Below are 20,159 nucleotides of genomic sequence, written 5' to 3'. Positions count from 1 at the left end.
GTTAAAAAGGATGAGGTAAAAAAATAAATGTACTTAAAAATAATATCCTTTTTTTTTTTTAAGATTTTATTTATTTGACCGATATCACAAGAGGGCAGAGAGGCAGGCAGAGAGAGAGAGAGAAAAAAGAGGAAGCAGGCTCCCTGCTAAGCAGAGAGCCTGATGTGGGGCTCGATCCCAGGACCTTGAGATCATGACCTGAGCCCAAGGCAGAGGCTTTAATCCACTGAGCCACCCAGGTGCCCCCAAAATAATATTCTTATATACTGTTTTTAAATAAAGATATTCTTCTTTTTAATAACATAATGACTTTTAAATAATTCTTCCTAAACCCCAAAGGATCACCTTAGACTAGTGGAGAAGGCCAACAAAAACAACTAAACAAACAAATTACACTTTTAAATATTATAAAAGGGAAAAAGGATACTAAGAGGGTAAATATCAGTGAGGGGACAGTTGCTACTTTGTGCAGTCATTAGGGAAGGCTTTGGGGGAAAAAAGCCAATAACACAGAAGCTAAGAACCTGAAAAAGTCTAACTTCTTCAAAAGAAATTTCTAGGGGCGCCTGGGTGGTTCAGTGGGTTAAGCCACTGCCTTCGGCTCAGGTCATGATCTCGGAGTCCTGGGATCGAGTCCCGCATCGGGCTCTCTGCTCAGCAGGGAGCCTGCTTCCTCCTGTCTTTCTGCCTGCCTCTCTGCCTGCTTATGATCTCTCTCTGTCAAATAAATAAATAAAATCTTAAAAAAAAAAAAAAAAGAAATTTCTAGAGTGTGACCAATGGAATGGATATTGGAATGAAGAACATATAAACTGGAAACAAAAAAGTCAAGGCATACAAAGTCCAGGGCATTAGGTTATCTACTTAGGCGTTGTAGTCCTGAGAATGCTGACAAAACTTGAAGATAGGTAGGTGAAAAATTTGAGGGGGAAGGGCAGGGCAGTTTAGCCAATTAGCCTTGCGGGGGCAGGATGTTTGCAGACAGGAAAGGACATGGCAAGCAGGGAGAAGGGGGATTCCCACCCCACCCATCCCCACTGCTCCTGCCCTAAAGTCTGTAAGAAACCTGAGAGAGGCAGAGAAGCATGTGGGACACAGAACCTTAGGGACCAGTTTCCCTGCAGTTTGGGAAGTAGAGATACCATGCAGAGAAGAAACATGATATGAGGGACTTTATTAACTGTAGAGAGAAGGGCTAGGGTGAGAATGTGGGGTGGGGGACAGAGTCCAGTTAAGGAGAACAGAAGAGGATGAAATGAGAGTTTGGGAAAAAAATGGATGACTTGAGCAATGCAACAGGTGGTCCTGAGGCATAATGGGATCTGTCTTAGTCTGAATGTGGGAGTATCACCCATTTTCTACAGTAAAGTCCCTAGCACTACAGTGATTAAAATACCTGTTGGCATCTTTTTTTTTAATGTTTTTATAAACATATAATGTATTATTAGCCCCAGGGGTACAGGTCTATGAATCGTCAGGTTTGCACACTTCACAGCACTCACCATATCACATACCCTCCCCAATGTCCATAACCCCGACACCCTCTCTTAGCATCTTTTTAAAAAGTGTATTTCACTCCTTGCTCTACCACTTAGGAAATCAGACTTTGATCTCATTTTCCTTATCTCTGAAATATAGATAACCATGGTATTTTTCTACTTTTTAGAAACTATGAAAACTGGACAAAGACTGTAGACTCCCTAGGGTAAGTATTTAAATAAACCCCCGTGGGCGCCTGGGTGGCTCAGTGGGTTAGGCCACTGCCTTCGGCTCGGGTCATGATCTCAGGGTCCTGGGATCGAGTCCCACGTCGGGCTCTCTGCTCGGCGGGGAGCCTGCTTCCCCCTCTCTCTCTGCCTGCCTCTCTGTCTACTTGTAATCTCTGTCAAATAAATAAATAAAATCTTTAAAAATAAATAAATAAATAAATAAACCCCCGTTGTAATTATTCTTTTAAAAACATACAAAGAGGGACACCAGGGTGGCTCAGTCAGTTAAGCGTCTGACTTCACCTCAGGTCACGATCCCAGGGTCCTGGGATGGAGCCCTGTGTTGGGCTCCCTGCTCAGTGGGGAGCCTGCTTCTTCCTCTCCTGCTCCCCCTGCTTGTGTTCTCGCTCTGTCAAATAAAATCTTAAAAGATATACATCTATATCTATTGATATAGATATATATACACACAAAGAGACTTGAATGAAGTAAACAAGGTCTTCTAAGGCTATTATACCCAAATCACTCAAAGATATAAAAACTATGTTATGGGGACACCTGGGTGGCTTATTTGGATAAGCTTTTGCTTTCAGCTTGGGTTGTGATTCCAGGCTGCTGGGATTGAGCCCCATATGGGCTCCCTGGTTTTTGGAGAGCCTATTTCTCCCTTTCCCTCTACTGCTCCCCTGCTTGTGTGTTCTCTGTCAAAAATATAGGGACGCCTGGGTGGCTCAGTTGGTTAAGCAGCTGCCTTCGGCTCAGGTCATGATCCCAGCGTCCTGGGATCGAGTCCCGGATGGGGCTCCTTACTCGGCAGGGAGCCTGCTTCTCCTCTGCCTCTGCCTGCCATTCTGTCTGCTTGCACTCGCTCTCTCTTCCTCTCTCTCTGACAAATAAAAAAAAATAATAAATAAATAAATAAATAAATAAAATCTCTTTAGAAAAAAAAAAAGGACTATGTTAGGGCTACAGTGTGAAATTTTTTCCTAATTTCTCTCAGGGTACTTTACAGTTGATTTAACATGGAATATAATTTTTAAAATTATATACAATAAAAACAGTAAAGCTATTGCATTATAAAGTATCAAACTGAACTTAGTCCAAGGAGGACTCAACAAACAGACTTGGCATGCACTCTAAAAATATTCTTTGATTTCTTTGTTCATATGGAATCAAGCCTAGCAAATAGATTTTTACCTACTGGATACTAAATAAATTGAAGATAGCCAAGCTGATAAAGCACATATTCAGCATTACAGATGATAGCTCTGGACTAGCAATGTTGTAACAAAAATATAACACGAGGGGCGCCTCGGTGGCTCAGTGGGTTAAAGCCTCTGCCTTCGGCCCGGGTCATGATCCCAGGGTCCTGGGATCAAGCCCCGCGTCGGGCTGTCTGCTCCGCAGGGAGCCTGCTTCATCTTCTCTCTCTCTCTCTGCCTGCCTCTCTGCCTACTTGTGATCTCTGTCTGTCAAATAAATAAATAAAATCTTTAAAAAAAAAAAAACAAAAAACGAGCCACTAACACAGGCCAATTATGTAATTTTAAATTTTCTACTAACTACATTAAAACAAATAAAAAGAAACAGGTGAAATTAATTTTAATTTATTTTACTTAATCCAAGAGATTAATAAGGCATTTTACATTTTTTTCTACATCTTTGAAATCAGCTGTGATTTTATATTTACAGCATAACTCTATTCAGACCAGCTGCATTTCAAGTGCTCAATATCTACATGAGGCTGGTAGTTACTATACTAGACAGTGAAGCTTTAGACATTTCAAAGATGTCCAAGATACCAAAATGCAGTGTTTCTAATTACTGTGTAAGTCTAACATTCAGGATTCTATATCTGAGTCTAAAAGAAAGAAAAAAAATCAACAGAAATTAAAGGAATTTTTTTTTTTTTTTGCCAAAACGGCTATTAAAAGTAGTATCAAGGGCTAATGGTCCTTATTAAATACTAAAAAATTTCAACCAAAACCTTCTATCATTTTTTATAGTCACTCATCAGGAATAGGTCTGCCTCACTTTTTTTCCCAAACAGTAACAAAGTTAATTCCAGAATTTGATTTCAGTTGCTGTTTAAGTAACTATTTATTGACATAAATGATAAAATAAAACTATCTTACCTAAGCCATATAGAGCAATTTTTGTGCTTCCTTTTTGGAGCAAAATTGGACTAATGTCAATCTTCTCCACAGACACTGAACGTCCAAAGTGATTTACAAATCCAGCACAACTTAAAATATCCAGGGCGCAGAGTGCATCTGCCTATGCAAAATATTTTCAAAAGAATATGAATGTGTATCCAAAAATAAATAATCTACAAATCATATTATTACCTATTAAAGTATAATCCATATACTAACTAAAATATAGATTAGGATAGTGCCAAAACAAAATTACAACAGTAGAAGTATTTGTTACCTTTCTTCATTTACAAATGACCTACTGTGACTGGAACCACATGCTAAATACAAAGTTAGCATTTCATCAAAACTTATGATGTGGGGGGGGAAAAAACCTACTTATGATGTGGGGCACCTGGGTGGCTCAGTCAGTTAAGTATCTGCCTTTAGCTCAGGTCATGATCCCAGTGTCCTAGGATGGAGCCCCACATCAGGCTCCCTGCCCAAGCGGGCAGTCTGCTTCTCCCTCTGCCCCTCCTCCTGCTCATGCTCACTTGCTCTCTCTCAAATAAATAAATAAAATCTTAAGGAAAAAAAAAAAGCCTTATATGTCTTGGCTACCAAAAATAAAAACCAGGGGCAATGGGGTAGCTCACCTGGTTAAATGTCCCACTCTTGATCTCAGCTCAGGTCTCGATCTCAGAGGCTGAGTTCAAGTCCCTCATTAAAAAATAAATCAATTGGGGCGCCTGGGTGGCTCAGTGGGTTAAAGCCTCTGCCTTCGGCTCAGGTCATGATCCCAGGGCGCTGGGATTGAGCCCCACATCGGGCTCTCTGCTCAGTGGGGAGCCTGCTTCCTCCTCTCTCTCTGCCTGCCTCTCTGCCTACTTGTGATCTCTATCAAATAAATAAATAAAATCTTTAAAATTAATTAATTAATTAATTAATAAAAGCCAGCCCTGAAATAAGCATTTGTAATAAAAGCAGACCTCTTAAGCCATGGAGGAAAAAACTGGATTAACTAATAATCTATGACATTAATGATCAGATGAAACAAAAATATTTTTAGTGCAGGACCTCTATTACTGCTTCCCTATCAAATAGGCAATAAGATGAACTAATTTAGATTTAAAACTGTTGATGAGAAATCATTTCCTACAGGTAAGATTTTGAGATAAGGGACATAAAAACACCAGGTAAACTATGAAGCTTTATACAAATGTTAGGTATTTATTCCTGCTCCTGGTTACTTATTGTCAACCACAGCACTAATGAAATAAAAGCATACTGCACACACCAATTATTACTCCAGATTTTAAAAAATTATTTAAATAGCAGTATAAAAGCTTGTATGAATGATACAAAGTCAATTTGACTTTCTGACTCAATTTGACTAAAAATTTCTGGGAAGGACAAGAATGCTTTCCACAAACTAAAGTGATAACAAACTGTAAGAACCCAATAATTACCCCTGTGGGATCATCATGATTGCCATGAATACTAAACACTGGAATCGAAATGTTGAGATTGTCATCTTGGTAGTTCACCCATGGAAACCTATAAAAAAAAGAAAAGTTAATGTTTCTATGAACACAAAAGCTATTTTCCCCAATATCCTCTAAAAAAATTAATGCAATTATGGGCAAATTGGATGATAGAAGTTGGCCATATAAGTGCCACTAGTTTGGCACTTTAAAGAAATAAAATGACAGGCAAGAATTCATGTCAATTCAAGTTTGAAGCATCTCAAAGTACTACGCTTTTTTTTTTTAAAGATTTTATTTATTTATTTGACAGATCACAAGTAGGCAGAGAGAGAGGGAGGAAGCAGACTCCCCGCTGAGCAGAGAGCCCGATGTGGGGCTGGATCCTCAAAGTACTACACTATAATGAAAACACTGCAATATATGGTATTTGTGAGTTATATGAAAGATAGGTAGGTATACCTGACTAATGGAAAGTAAAGAGACCTGAAGAATTTTGAAAGCCTTTGTAGGTTATTTGTGGAAGGGGGAGGGAAGGAAACATATCCACTTCGGAAACCAAGATTCAAAACTCCAGGTCTATCACTTATTATCTGTGCAATTTACAAGCCTCCCACCACTTCTGCCTAGTCATCCAGCTCCTCTTCTCAGAGGAGGAGCAATTAACAATTTCTAGTGTATCTATGCTATAGTATCTTACACCTACATTAGCAAATAAATGTACTTCTTCCTTCTTACACAAATAGTAGCACAATATAGGTTTCTGTACCCTGCTTTTTCATTTAATGTTTTAGAAACCATTCTGTATCAGTACATAAAGAGCTTCCTTGTGCTTTCTTTGGTGGGACAGTACTTCAATTGAATGGGCTATCATAATGTGTTTAAGTAGTTACTTAACCAATGGACATTTAGAATATTTCCATTGTTTTTACTTTACAAATAATGCTATACTGGGTAATCTTGTACAAAGTTGCCCTTGTGCAAGTGTCAAGAAAACATCTAGAAGGGAATTAGGTCAAAGGATGAGCAAGCATTCGTACATTTGGAAATTCTGCCAATTTCCCTCCATAGAAGTTGGACAAATTTACACATAATATAACAGCAATGCATGGGAGACAACTTTTTCCCTTTATTCTATCAACATAATAAGTTACCCATGATTCTAAACCCGAGCGGCATGTTAGAATCACCTAGGAATCTTTTAAGATCTAACAATGCTGATGACACATTCAGACAGTAATTGACCTGGAGACTGTCATCAGTATCTTTTTTAATATTTCTATGCAACTACAATGTGCACCCAGAATTGAAAAATCACTGATCTATGCCATACTGACAGGAGAAAAACATCTCAGTAGAGCTTAATTTTATATCTTTATTATGAATGAATTCCATTTTGTATTTTTCATATTCTTATGTTTAAATGCCACTTCTTTTGTGAACTCAATCTGTATTCTTTACCTATGTTTTTATCAACTCTTGAATTTTTTAAATTGATTTGAAATAGCTATTTACCTACTGGGGAAATGAGACCTTAATTTGCAATGAGCTGCAAATATTCTTCCTAGTTGAACTCTTGACTTTTCATTTTGTCTCAGGAAGTTTCTGCCCTGCACAAATTTACTTTTACAAAGACAAACATCAATTTCACTTTTATGGCTTCTCAGTTTGTATCGTACACAGAAAACCCTTTTCTGCATCTAAATTTTAAAACAACATCTAATAGTTTCTTCTAATACTTTTGTTGAATAATCCATATTTTTCCTGCAGGTACAAGACACCACCTTCTCCAAATACAAAATCCCTACATGTATTGAGGCTACTTATGGAAGCTCTACACTCTTTCACTTATCTGCCTATCAAGGCATGAGGCATATCACATTTTTAATTACTGAGGCATTGTACTTTTTCCAATTTTATCATGAAATAATTGACATACAACAATGTATAACTTTAAGGAGTACAATGTATTGTTTAAAACACATATACTCCAAAATCACCACTACAGCTAACACTTGCATCATCTCACATTTTTTTGTGACAATAACATCTGAAATCTACTCTTAGCAACTTTCAAGTATAAAATATTACCAGCTACCATCACTGTGTTGTACATTAGTCTCAGAACTTACTCACTTTGTAACTTGAAGTTTATACTCTTTGACCAACATCTTCCCTTTTCCCTCAAGTCCCGGCCGTAGTTAAGCACCATTCTAGTCTGTTTGAGTTCAGCTTTGTCAGATTCCATATGCTAAGGGAATCGACACAGTATTTTGCTTTGTCTGACTTATTTCACAGTGTAATGCCCTCAAGGTCCATCCATGTTACAAATGGCAAGATGTCCTTCTTTCTCATAGCTGAATTAAGATTTCATGTTCATATATACATGGCACATCATCTTAATCCATCTTTATCCATTCATCCAACTGACAGACCCTTATGTTCTTTCCATATCTGGCTACAATGGATAATGCTACAATGAACACAGAAATGCAGATGATCTCTTCAAGACCCTGTTGGCATTTTCTTTTGGATACATACCCAGAAGAGGACTGCTTGATCATATGGTAGTTCTATTTTTATTTTTGAAGGATCCACTATACTGCTTTCCATTGTGGCTTAGTCAATTTACATTCCCACCAACAGTGCTTAAGAGTTCCCTTTTCTCCACATCCTTTTGTACATTGGTTCTCTCATCTTTTTGATGATACCCATTCTAACAGGTGTGAGGTGATATCTCATTGTGGTTTTGACTTGCATTTCCCTGATAACTAGTGATTTTGAGTACCTTTTCATATACCTGTTGGTCATTTGTAGATCTTCTTTAAAAAAAAGTCTACACAGTTCCTTTGCTCATTTTTAATTAGATTGGATTTTGCTCTTTTTGAGGGAAGGGGGCTATTGAGTTATATAAGTTCTTTACATATTTTGGGTATTAACCCCTTATCAGATAGATGACTGTATTTTCTTCCACTCCATAGGTTGCGTTTTTATTCTGTTGATGGTTTCCTTTACTGCGCAGCGGCTTTTAAATCCGAGGTAGTCCCACTTGTTTATTTTTGCGGTTGGTGTCAAATCCAAAAAAATCACTGCCAAGAATGATGTCAAGAAGCTTACTTCCCATGCTTTCTCCTAGGAGTTTTATGGTTTCAGGTCTCACATTCAAGTCTCTAATCCTTTTTGAGTTGATTTTCGTATATGGTCTAAGAGAGGGGGCAGCCTCACTCTTCTGTATGTGGCTGTCCAATGCTCCCAGTACCATCTATTGAAGAGACTGTTCTTTCCTCATTGTACAGTCTTGGCTCCTTTGTCATCAATTAATTGACCAAATAAGCATGGTTTTATTTCTGTGCTCTAATCTGTTGTCATGACCTATAGGTCTATTTTTATGCCAATACCACACTGTTTTGATTACTACAGCTTCGTAATACAGTTTGAAACTAGCAAGGCTAATGTCTCCACATTTATCTTTCTTAAGACTGCTTTGGCTATTTGGGGCCTTTTGTGGTTCCACACAAATTTTAGGATAGCTTGTTCTATTTCTATGAAAAATACCACTACAATTTTGATAGAGATTGCACTGAATCTATAGATCACTTTGGGTAAGAAGGATAGGTTAACAATATTAATTCTTCCAATCTGTAAGCACAGAACATCTTTCCACTTTTTGTCTTCACTTTATTTCACCAATGTCATAGCTTTCAATATACAGATCTTTCACCTTGATTAAGTGTATTCCTAAGTATTTTATTCTTTTTTTATTCTATTTTTTCCTTAATTTCTCTTTCTGCTCATTCACTGTTAGTATATAAAAATGCAGTTGATTTTTGTGTACTGATTTTGTATCCTGCAGCTTTACTGAATTCATTTATTAGTTCTAACAGTTTTTTGATGAATTCTTCCAGGTTTTCTAAATATAATATTGTCATCCACAAATAGAGACAATTTTACTTCTTGTTTTCCGATCTGGATGCCTTTTATTTCTTTTTGTTGCCTAATGGCTCAGGCTAAGACTTCTAATATGATGTTGAATAGGAGGGGTGAGAGTGGGAATCTTGTATTGTTCCCAATCTTAGAAGAAAATTCACCACTGGGTATGATGTTAGCTGTGGGCTTGTCATGCATGGCTTTTATTATGTTGAGGTATGTTCCCTCTATGCCCAATTTGTTGGGGGAGTTTTTATTATAAAAGGATGTTGAATTTTGTCAAATGCTTTTTCTACATCTAGAGATGATGGTATAATTTTTATCCTGTTTTGTTAATGTGGTATAATATACTTTCACATCTAATGGGGCTAATCTTTTTTTTTTTTTAAAGATTTTATTTATTTATTTGACAGAGAGAAATCACAAGTAAGCAGAGAGGCAGGCAGAGAGAGAGGAGGAAGCAGGCTCCCTGCTGAGCAGAAAGCCCGATGTGGGGCTCGAACCCAGGACCTGGGATCATGACCTGAGCCGAAGGCAGCGGCTTAACCCACTGAGCCACCCAGGCGCCCCAGATGGGGCTAATCTTTATTTAGCAGTCTTTTCCTTCAGTTTCTCTATTTTTTGTTTTCTCTACTTTTCCTACATGAACTAGTAAACAAGAAAGGAAAATTATTCAGAATATAGCACAAAGAGATAAAGTAAGTAATAACAATATAACAAAAAGATTAAGAGACGTAAATAATATTCAAAAAGAGAAAGAATAGGAAACATTTGAAAATGTAATGGATAAGATGCTGAGGAAAAAAAAAAATCGTCAGACTGAAATGCATGATACGCAAGCAGAACAATTAGAACTAAATCCACAGCTAAGTATGTCATAGTAAGACTGCGAAATGCTAAGAACAATGAGAAAAGCTTAATAGTTACCTTAGTGTTTTCTTTCTGCCAGTTACTATTCTAAGCAATTTTCTAATTAATTCAACTACTTCTCACAACAACTCTGTAAGATCACCACTATTGTGTTTTCATTTTGTAAATATAAAAGTAAGGTAGAGCAAAGCCAGGACAAGAAATCAGAAGGTCTTGTACCAGAATCCACGCTTTTTTTTTTTTTTTTAAGATTTTATTTATTTATTTGACAGAGAGAGAGAGAGAGAGAGAGATCGATCACAAGTAGCCAGAGGCAGGCAGAGAGAGACAGGGAAGCAGGCCACCCGCTGATGCGGGGCTCGATCCCAGGACCCTGAGATCACGACCTGAGCTGAAGGCAGAGGCTTAACCCACTGAGCCACCCAGGCGCCCCAGAATCCACGCTTTTAATCACAAAGTCATACGGCTCTTCCAGCAGCTAACATGATAGCAGACTTCTCAGCAACAAAAACAGAGAGTTTACCACTCAACTGACACTCAATGAAAAAAAAACTACTGAAAACTGTACTTTAGAAAGAAAACAGAATCCAGAGAAAAAAATGAAATACAAAAAGCAACAATAGTGAGCAAAGAAATATGTGAACAGGTTTGCAAAGGTGGGTGGAGCAGTTTAAAAATAAGATGAAAGAAAGAAGAAAACACAAAAGTTCTGGAGCTAAATAGAATACAGGTAAAGATACTGATCAGAATTCCTGAAAATAAGGCTATATGTTAAAAATTATAGGAATCATTTAAAATCCAATTCTATACTTAGCCAAATTATCAATCCAGAGTAAAGTTAAATACAACCATTTTCTTACATACAAAAATCTAAAAATTTACCTCCCAACATGAACTTATTTTAGAAAATATAGATAAATAGTGCTCGCTTCAGCAGCACATGTACTAAAAATATAGATAAATAAATAAATAAGAAATAAAGACAAATAGGTCTGTTCTCATGGGTAGTACATATACATGTATTTCGTAGCTGTGAGCACAGACAGCCCAGAAGCCGGGAAAAGATAATAGCAATGTGTAAGTCCAGCATCTAGATTTGGGCTTTCAAATACCATCCTCCAAAGTAACCAGGGCTCCTTGAAGAAATGGATGAGTCTAAAGCTAAGGAAGGGAAAATAAAAAATCAGCTTGGAGCATCTTCTAGCACCAAAAAGTAAGGGGGTAGGGGGAGGTTAAGGGTATGTCAAAAGCAGATAGGAACCAATCTGAAAAAGCACCCAATGACTAACCCTAGAACAAATTATTTGAGCCACAAAGAAGATTATAATAGTATAAAATTATAATCCAAAGGAAAAAAAATGGGTTCATACTGATATAAACAAGCAAGTAAGTTCCTACTGATAGACAGCTGAGTAAGTAAGTTAACAAATGCGGGACAACGGACAAATCTTCCTTACAGAAGAATTTTATTAATAAATGTAGAAAAATATGGAAATAGAAAATCACCATTAAAACACCATAGTTATAACTGCTACAGGCAAAAACCACTGATGAATGCTAAAATTAGTGGACAAACTTTAAGGAAATACAGAATAGGTGCAGAGACTCAAAATAACTCCCTCAAAATTTTTATTGACTATGATAGCTTCAATATGCCCATATCCTGTGACACTCCTTCCTCTCTCTAGGAGGTGGAACTTAAATCCCTCTCTGAGTGTGCGCTGGACTTAGCAACTCACTTCTAATGAACGGCATATGAAATGGGAAAAATCCTAACTTGACGGCAGAGAACCCTGGCAGACACCACCTTAACCAAGAGATCAAGGTTATCCTCACCAGTAATAAGCCATGTTGACAGCTTGCACTCTGGATATGCTATGAGAAGGGCACTTCACCTTTGGAATATTCTTTCCTGAAAACCCACAATCCTGGTGTAATCATGAGAAAAACCCAAACTGAGGGATAGTTTATGAAATAGCGGACTAGATGAAAGGTAAGAAAAGACAGAGAAACTAGCATAGTCTGAGGAGTCTGAGAGAACATTTCAACTACGTGCAATGTGGTATCCTATACAAACACATGAGACTATCTTTACAACATGGCATTCTAGAAGGATATCATCAGTCAGTCCCAAGTACAAATCATAAGGAGGGAAAAATGATATATCTCACTAAATAAGAATTTGTCAACAAAAGTCTCCATAAAAAAGTCAAAAGATAATCCACTAACTGGAAAAAAAATACATGCCTAACAAATATTTAGTTTCTAGAATATATAAACAACCTCTACGAATTCAACAGGAAAAGACAAAAATCCCAATTTTTAAGATGGGCAAACGAGATGAATAGGAGAAAATACCAAGGTGTACAATAAAAATTTGAGAAGATACGCAGAGATATAAATAATTAGGGAAATACAAATTAACATAATATACAGAAAATTCAAAGAATTACACTTACTATGAAAATAGCTTTTGGTGAAAGTGAAATCGCTAATTGTTAAGGTGTTTGTCTTTTACAAAAAATACTATACACAAGGAAACATTCACTTAAGCATTTAAATATACTTACTTACTAAAACCAAAGTTGACTGACTGATCGCTGAGAATTTCAAATGATACAGGACGGTCACCCATGCAATATTTTCTCAGTAACTCGAAACAGGTATGTAATGTTTTCCTTGAGGGCTTATTTTCATGAAAAAGATCACCACCTAACAAAATAAAATCCACCTAATCAACAGAAAATAGTGTGAAAATTAGTATGTTTTGTGGTTAAGAATGTTAAAACTTTAAAGAGGTAGAAAAAATCTCATAAGATACTACTGTATATGGAGATTTAAAGATTTATATTTTATTTTTATTCAGGGGGCCTCCCAGTCTGTTGATTAATTTGACTCCAACTCCGGTTCCCAGGCTACCTTTCAAAAAAGCCACCTTCAAATTATTATACCAAACCCCTAACTCATGCTACCCAAAGTGATCATTATTTTTGTTGTTGTTATTCAAATCAAACATAAACTTAGCACTTTAATGCACCTCTGGACAAGACAGCCAGTTCAATTCAGGTCATGATTTCAATTTATTCAATCATTATTTAGGGCTCCAACAGGCACTGGAACCTAATAGCTATCTACAAAACAGATGATGTCCATGCACTCATTAAACACTGACAACGTGCAATTCCCTGTACCAGGCACTCCAGATACAAGTGATGGATAAAATACAATCCTTCCCTAAATGGTTCAGAGTCTAATGGAAGAGAAAAAGTGTTACACATCTGAACAGAACTCAAACTCAGACATGCACTAGAAAGGATATGTAAATAAACCAGGAGCAGCAATGACATCACTATCAATTCTTTTTTTTTTTTTAAGATTATTTATTTATTTATTTATTTGACAGACAGAGATCACAAGTAGGCAGAGAGGCAGGCAGAGAGAGAGAGAGAGAGGAGGAAGCAGGCTCTCTGCTGAGCAGAGAGCCCAATGCGGGGCTCGATCCCAGGTCCCTGGGATCATGACCTGAGCGGAAGGCAGAGGCTTTAAACCACTGAGCCACTCAGGCGCCCCATCACAATCAATTCTAACGGAAGGGAAGAAACTCATCTGAGGACAAGGAGTCCAGAAGACTATGTAAACACGATGGCATCTGAGTTGCACTACAAAGAACAAATGAGACTTTAAGGAGAGCATTCTAGAAACAAGAGAGAAGCAAGAAATTATACAGAAAAAAAAAGAGTCCAACACGGTTTCAAGAAGTGTATAATCTACTTAAAGAAACTAGATTAAATTCTTAATTACAAAAAAGAACCCAGCAGTACAGATGACTTGAGCTACAGAAGTGAGGGGGAGGGGAACACAGCACTCCCAAAAGTGTCACTTTGGCATGTGAATTGTTTTGAGCTAAAGGCAGTTAAGACTTGGCAGACTCAGGAAAAGCTTTTTTTTTTGTCCCCCCTTAACTGCCTGAAAGAATTTAGACAGGGGATCTATACCAGGAAGAGCTATTATCAGAGATAACTTTTATGACAGAGAGACATCTCTACATGGCATGGCAAACATTTGCTCTTCCCATCTTCCTAGAAATTATCTTCCTTCCCTTTGAAGGCCTAGACCTCTACCCCCTTTCTCCTTAGCTCAGGATGGCAATATAAGCCTCAATTACCTGTCAGGGAGTCTAATATTTTTATGAGGCTCCTGTACATACAAAATTTGTTTTGCTCCTGTTCATGTGTCTTATGTCGATTTGATTATTAGATCAGCCCAATAACCTGAAAGAAAAGAAGGGAAAAGTTTTCCATCCTACAGTAGTCAGAGAAGCTTTAATAAAAGTGCGGGACTTAAGCTAAGTCTTCAAAAATGAACAAGATTTAAGGAAGAAAATGATCACAAAAGCACAGAAAAAAAAAAACAACCTCAAAGAAAATAAAACATTTCAAGGGGAAGGGGGAGTAGCAATCTAAATGATACAGTTTCACTTCTGCAAGATGAAGAGTTCTGGAGGCTGGTTACGCAGCAGTGTGAATGTGCTTCCCGCTGATGAAGTGTACACTTAAAAATGTTAAGATGGTAAATTTTGTTATTGTATTTTACCAAAAATTAATTTTTTTTTAATTTTTAGAAGCTAATTTGTGACTCCAGGGAACACTGAAAAGGACATAACTTGCTTCTGTGGTATTCATGCAAAAATTCATCTAATCATGAGGAAATACCAGACAAATCCAACTGAAGAATATTCTACAAAATGATGAACCTGAACTCTTCAAAAATGCCAGGGTCATAAAAAGACAAAGGCAGCCCGAAGGAAAGAAGATTACAAGAAACTAAGGGGGCATGACAATTTCACGCAAAATGTAATCCTACTTTAGGACCTGGACTCTTACAAACCTACCCCCAAAATTGCAGTGACAGACATTACTGAGACAATTAGCAGCATCTTTAAATTATGTAACAGTACTGAATCAACATTAGTTTCCTGGTTTTGATAATTGCACAGCACTATACAGGCAATTTACTCTCAAATGGTTCAGAAAATCTCCCCCAGCTCACGCTCTCTCGCTCTCAAATAAATAAAATCTTAAAAAAAAAAAAATGGTTCAGAAAAAAAGTGTACATGTGCATATGTAATGAGAGAGAATAAAACAAATATGGTAAGTGGTAAAATGTAGGAAAACCTGGGTGAAGGGTAAAGAGAGGGAGTTCTTTGTACTATTCCTGCAACATTTCTATGAGATTGATATTGCTTCAAAATTAAAAGTTAAAAAACAAAAGACTCCAAGAAATCAAGGCGTAAAAATAAGGCTAGTTAGTGGCACAGACACACAAAATAGGGGACTTAAAGTCAGGAGAAATTTAGATTTTAGTAATAAGAAATACTAAATAAAAATTAAGGGTAAACAGTAAATATGCACCTGGAAGTACCAGCATGGGGCTGTGAGGGAGGGGAGTATTAAAATTAAGGAAGGCAGGAAGGGAAACAAGGAAACAGAAGGGAAGCAAAGGACAGAGTAGAAGAAAGAAGCTTATGCTCAGGGAAAGTAGTATTTTAGTACCAAAGAGAAAAGAGAACACAAGTTTCTCTAGTAGGAAACACACCTCCTTCAGCTCCAAGTTCTCTGTCCTCAGGGAAAGAGGAAACCTCTAAAAATGAAAAAGTACTAGATAGTCCCATATTCATTAACAAATTTTTAAGAGTTCCCTACTGCTTGCTAGAGCCTTCCTAAATTTTAAGATACAGTGTAAACAAGCAGAAAAGATTTTTCATTCTCCTGTTGACCTTCTAGTGGAGAAGATCAATAGTAAACAAGTAAGCAATTCAATATATTATTTCAGATGGTGTTATGAAAAAAATAAACAGAGTAACTGAAGTGTTTAGAGATATCCAGGAAGACCTCTCGAAAACGGTAACTACAATGTGCTCCAATGTGAACCAGACGTGCAAAGGTCCCAGAATAAAACATGCCAGGGTGGATGGAGCACAATGAACAATGCAGAGAGTTGCAGAAGTCTCTTGGCAGGGGCTAGATCGAGTTGAGCTTTGTAGTTTGAATTTTACTTTAGCATCAATGAAAGAGGATTCTTGAAGATTTCAAGCAGCAGAGAGATATGATCTGATCCATGATTTTAGAAGTTCACTTTGGCGCTATACTGAATAGATGTAGGGGGAAAGAATGCAAATAGAAAGACGAATGGGGATCTACTGTAGTCCAGCAAAATAGGATAAAAGTTTTGGGCTAAACATATAGGCACAAAAACAGTTTCCATATATGTTTACGAGGAAGAACCAAAGGACTTGCAGAAAAATGGAACAAAACTCTGAGGAAAAGTCAAGGTTGAAGACCCTAATTTGTAAGTCACAAGCGTTTATGTTTACTCCCCAGCTCTCTCCTGAAATGTCCAACAGGACATTCCTTTGGCTTGCTAGAATGCTGACTGAATGTCATACTGGAATCTCCAACTCAAATGGTCTAAATCAGAATTCATCACCTTCCCACATAAAGTACCTCTTCCTTATTTAGAAGCTATTTCTATTATTGGTATCACCATTTGCCCAAACTTAAACATACACCAGGACTTTGTCCTCTCTCCTTCCCTCAACTCTACCCCTGACGTATGCAAATCCATATACTTCTTGCATCCACTTCCCCTTTTCCAACCCATGCCACTACTTGAAAATAGTAGTCTGGTCACCAATTCATGCAGTATCCTGTCACCAGGAGATTTTCCACTGAACTGGGTACAAACTCCTCAGTCTGGCATTTGAAGCCCTCCTTAAGACAGCTCAAACAGTGGTTTTATTCTTTTCAACACGTTTTCTAACATATGGCCTACTAATAAGCCAAACTGACCTGTTGCACCCTAACATACCTCATACTGTCTCACCTCTGTGCCCTTCTTCCTATGAAATGTACATTTTCTATGCTCTTTACCCATCAAAAGCCTACTCGTCCTTCAAAGCTTAAGTTAAATTCCACCCCGTTCTTTTAAACTTATGTTGCTATGCTCTAGAAAGAAGAGAACTTTATATGGGATCTCTTCTACCTCTAAACTACTGGAAAGGCTGTTTATAATTTTCTTCTGGTTCTTAACACATAAGACTTGCATGGACATCTGTCGTTTCTCACATACTGATATCCTGTATATTCTTAGAAAACAGAAACTATGAGTCATCTTTCCATTTCAAACAGAAACTGCAACAGGATCCTGCACTCAGTAAACACCCCATAAATATGTGTGAACTTTCACAAACTTCTAACCAAAACCAACTCCTACTGAATTGAGGTCACAAAGCACTTAAAATCTGCTTTGGGTTTATAGTATATTGATATTTAAGCAGGCAATGTGAGCATATGAACCTGTAAAACAAACCTCCAACTTTAAGAAAGAAAAAGAGTCTGCTACAGACTAAGGGAGCATAGCAGAAACTGAAAAAATGTAAACCAAACTCACTTCATTTTCCTGGGCAAGTCTTAAAATCTCATCCAGTGTTACAAATGTATCATTTCCTCTGACTGCATCTTTCTCCATAAATCCCAGATGAATATCTGTTGCAACTAGGATTTTAAATGTATTTTCATCATCACTATATAAAAAAAGAAGAAACGTTTCAAGATAATTCATTAAAAGATGCTCAAGCAGATTAAAACCTAAATTTAGAAGATAAATAATAGTATACAGTAAAATCACTTTTCTAGCTTTAAAATAGTCTGAAATTTTGAAGCAATTGACAGATCTTCAGTTTGTCTGCCTACACCTAATTCAAAACAAAACAAACACATAAACTTTAAAAGGTTCTGTGACTCCTTTCAAAAACTATAACCTTATTTTTTTTTTAAAGATTTTATCTATTTATTTGAGAGACAGAGATCACAAGTAGGCAGAGAGGCAGGTGGTAGTGGGGGTGGAGGGGAGCAGGCTCCCCTCTGAGCAGAGAGCCCCATGTGGGGCTGGATTCCAGGACCTGAAATCATGACCTAAGCCAAAGGCAGAGGCTTAACTCACTGAGCCACCCAGGTGCCCCAAAAGTATAACCTTATTACAACTTCAGTTTTATACATGCCTTTGGACCCTGGACCTAAAAGCTTCATTGTTTTCCAATTCTGTTCCATCCCAAAATCCCAAGAGGATTTGACCCCCATATCTAAACTTGCTTTTTATCTATTTTGCACTCTTTCAGAAAAATCAGAGTCGACTGTTAATTTAAAAAGCCCTCCCTCTTACTTTATAAGTAGATTTTATCCAAATAAACTAGTAACTTATATTCAAGCCCCTGAAGACACTTGCATGATTCTATTCCCTACACAAAGTTAATGTTTCATTAACAAATATGGCCAAGTAACAAAACAGATTTACAATTCCATTTGAATTTGGTAGTATTCAAAGGTACTCTCATGTAAAGCAGCAATGTAGTAGTTGTTAATAGCTTCTTTAATGTAACTTCTAACTTCTTTAAAATACTCAGGGAGCCTGGGTGGCTCAATTGGTTAAGTGTATGCCTTAAGGATACACTTAAGGATTGAGCCCCTGGGATCCCTGGTTAGTAGGGAGCCAGCTTCTCCCTCTTCCCCTGTCCCTCCCCCAGACTCAAGCTCTCTTTCTCAAATAAGTAATAAAATCTTAAAAAAAAAAAAAAACTTTCTTTAAAATACTTAAGTATCTATGATCTCACCTCAACTTCCACGTGTAAAGAAGTAGGTATTACTATCTCTAAAAAATGAAAAAACTGGGGCACCTGGGTGGCTCAGTGGCTAAAGCCTCTGCCTTCGGCTCAGGTCATGATCTCAGGGTCCTGGGATCGAGTCCCGCATCGGGCTCTCTACTCAGCAGGGAGCCTGCCTCCTCCTCCTGCCTCTCTCTGCCTGCCTCTCTGCCTACCTGTGATCTGTCTGTCAAAAAAAAAAAAAAAAAAAAAAAAAAAATCTTTAAAAAAATAAAAATTAAAAAATTAAAAAAATTAAAAAACTGTTTACAGAGAAATTAAATGAGCTATCGCACAACTTATGTAGAAGAAACAGGATTTAACCACTCGGTCTATTTTCACTAAACCATAATAAAATTAAAAAAACTTTCACATATATCTCCAAATTAAAATCTTTATATATGAGATTTTTCCAGAAGAGATTTCTCTTCAAAAACTTCAAAGATGAGATATGCACATAGTTCCAATTGCTACATACACACCGGTTGATCAGAATACTTTCAAGATCACATTATCCTAAGCTTCCATATCAACTTACAAAATATCTTAAAACGAATTCTCTCACTGAAACATCTAAATTAAACTGAGAAAGGCAATTCTGTTCCAATTATATATAAACAAAATGAAGAACTGGAGGCAAGGTTCAGAGAATTGCTAACTTCCCCATGGTCACACAGTAATAATCAAGGAACCGAAATCAGGGTCTTCTGATTCTTTCACTGATTTTTATTTCACCCAAATTTATTTCCAATCTATTCAGTGCTAGAACAATTTACTACTCTAAAACTCTGCTTGAATAGGCTTGCATTGACCAATAAGACTTCCTCACAAAAGTTCAAGAATATTGATAGCTTCAATATTTTAAGAGAAAACCTAAGAATATAAACGTATATACTACAGTAATATATCAAATTATTGCAAGGCTTCAATCTATAGCTGTATTATTATCTTTTATAATTATAAAAAATTATACTAATTTTTTAACAATGTATTCTTTTTGATGACATTTCTGTTTATAGGCAAGTTATTTACTGCTAATTTTTTATTTATTTATTTATTTTTTTTTTTAAAGATTTTATTTATTTATTTGACAGAGATCACAAGTAGGCAGAGAGGCAGGCAGAGAGAGAGGAAGAAGCAGGCTCCCTGCGGAGCAGAGAGCCCGATGCTGGACTCGATCCCAAGACCCTGAGATCATGACCCCAGCCGAAGGCAGCGGCTTAACCCACTGAGCCACCCAGGCTCCCCACTGCTAATTTTTTTTTTTTTTTAAGATTTTATTTAGTTATCCGACAGACAGAGATCACAAGCAGACAGAGAGGCAGGCAGAGAGAGA

General features: G+C 37.1%; 1 protein-coding gene across 6 annotated transcripts in view; it reads right to left on the bottom strand.

Moving 5' to 3' along the window:
* Positions 1 to 20,159, bottom strand: part of MRE11 (MRE11 homolog, double strand break repair nuclease) — an 83,124-nt gene that overhangs the window by 61,764 nt on the left and 1,201 nt on the right. For 5 of the 6 annotated variants that reach the window (XM_047690892.1, XM_047690888.1, XM_047690891.1 and 2 more), the window contains exons 3-6: positions 17,575 to 17,707; positions 12,696 to 12,856; positions 5,314 to 5,401; positions 3,845 to 3,986 (exon numbers count right to left, since the gene is read on the bottom strand). In XM_047690892.1, the coding sequence (XP_047546848.1) occupies positions 3,845 to 3,986; positions 5,314 to 5,401; positions 12,696 to 12,856; positions 17,575 to 17,707 (524 nt within the window). Of the gene's footprint in view, positions 1 to 3,844; positions 3,987 to 5,313; positions 5,402 to 12,695; positions 12,857 to 17,574; positions 17,708 to 20,159 lie in introns of those variants that run through there. The other variant, XM_047690893.1, reaches the window with a different exon arrangement.

Source organism: Lutra lutra, chromosome 10, assembly GCF_902655055.1.
Source record: "Lutra lutra chromosome 10, mLutLut1.2, whole genome shotgun sequence".
NCBI lineage: Eukaryota > Metazoa > Chordata > Mammalia > Carnivora > Mustelidae > Lutra > Lutra lutra.
This window is presented reverse-complemented; position numbering and strand designations above follow the sequence as displayed.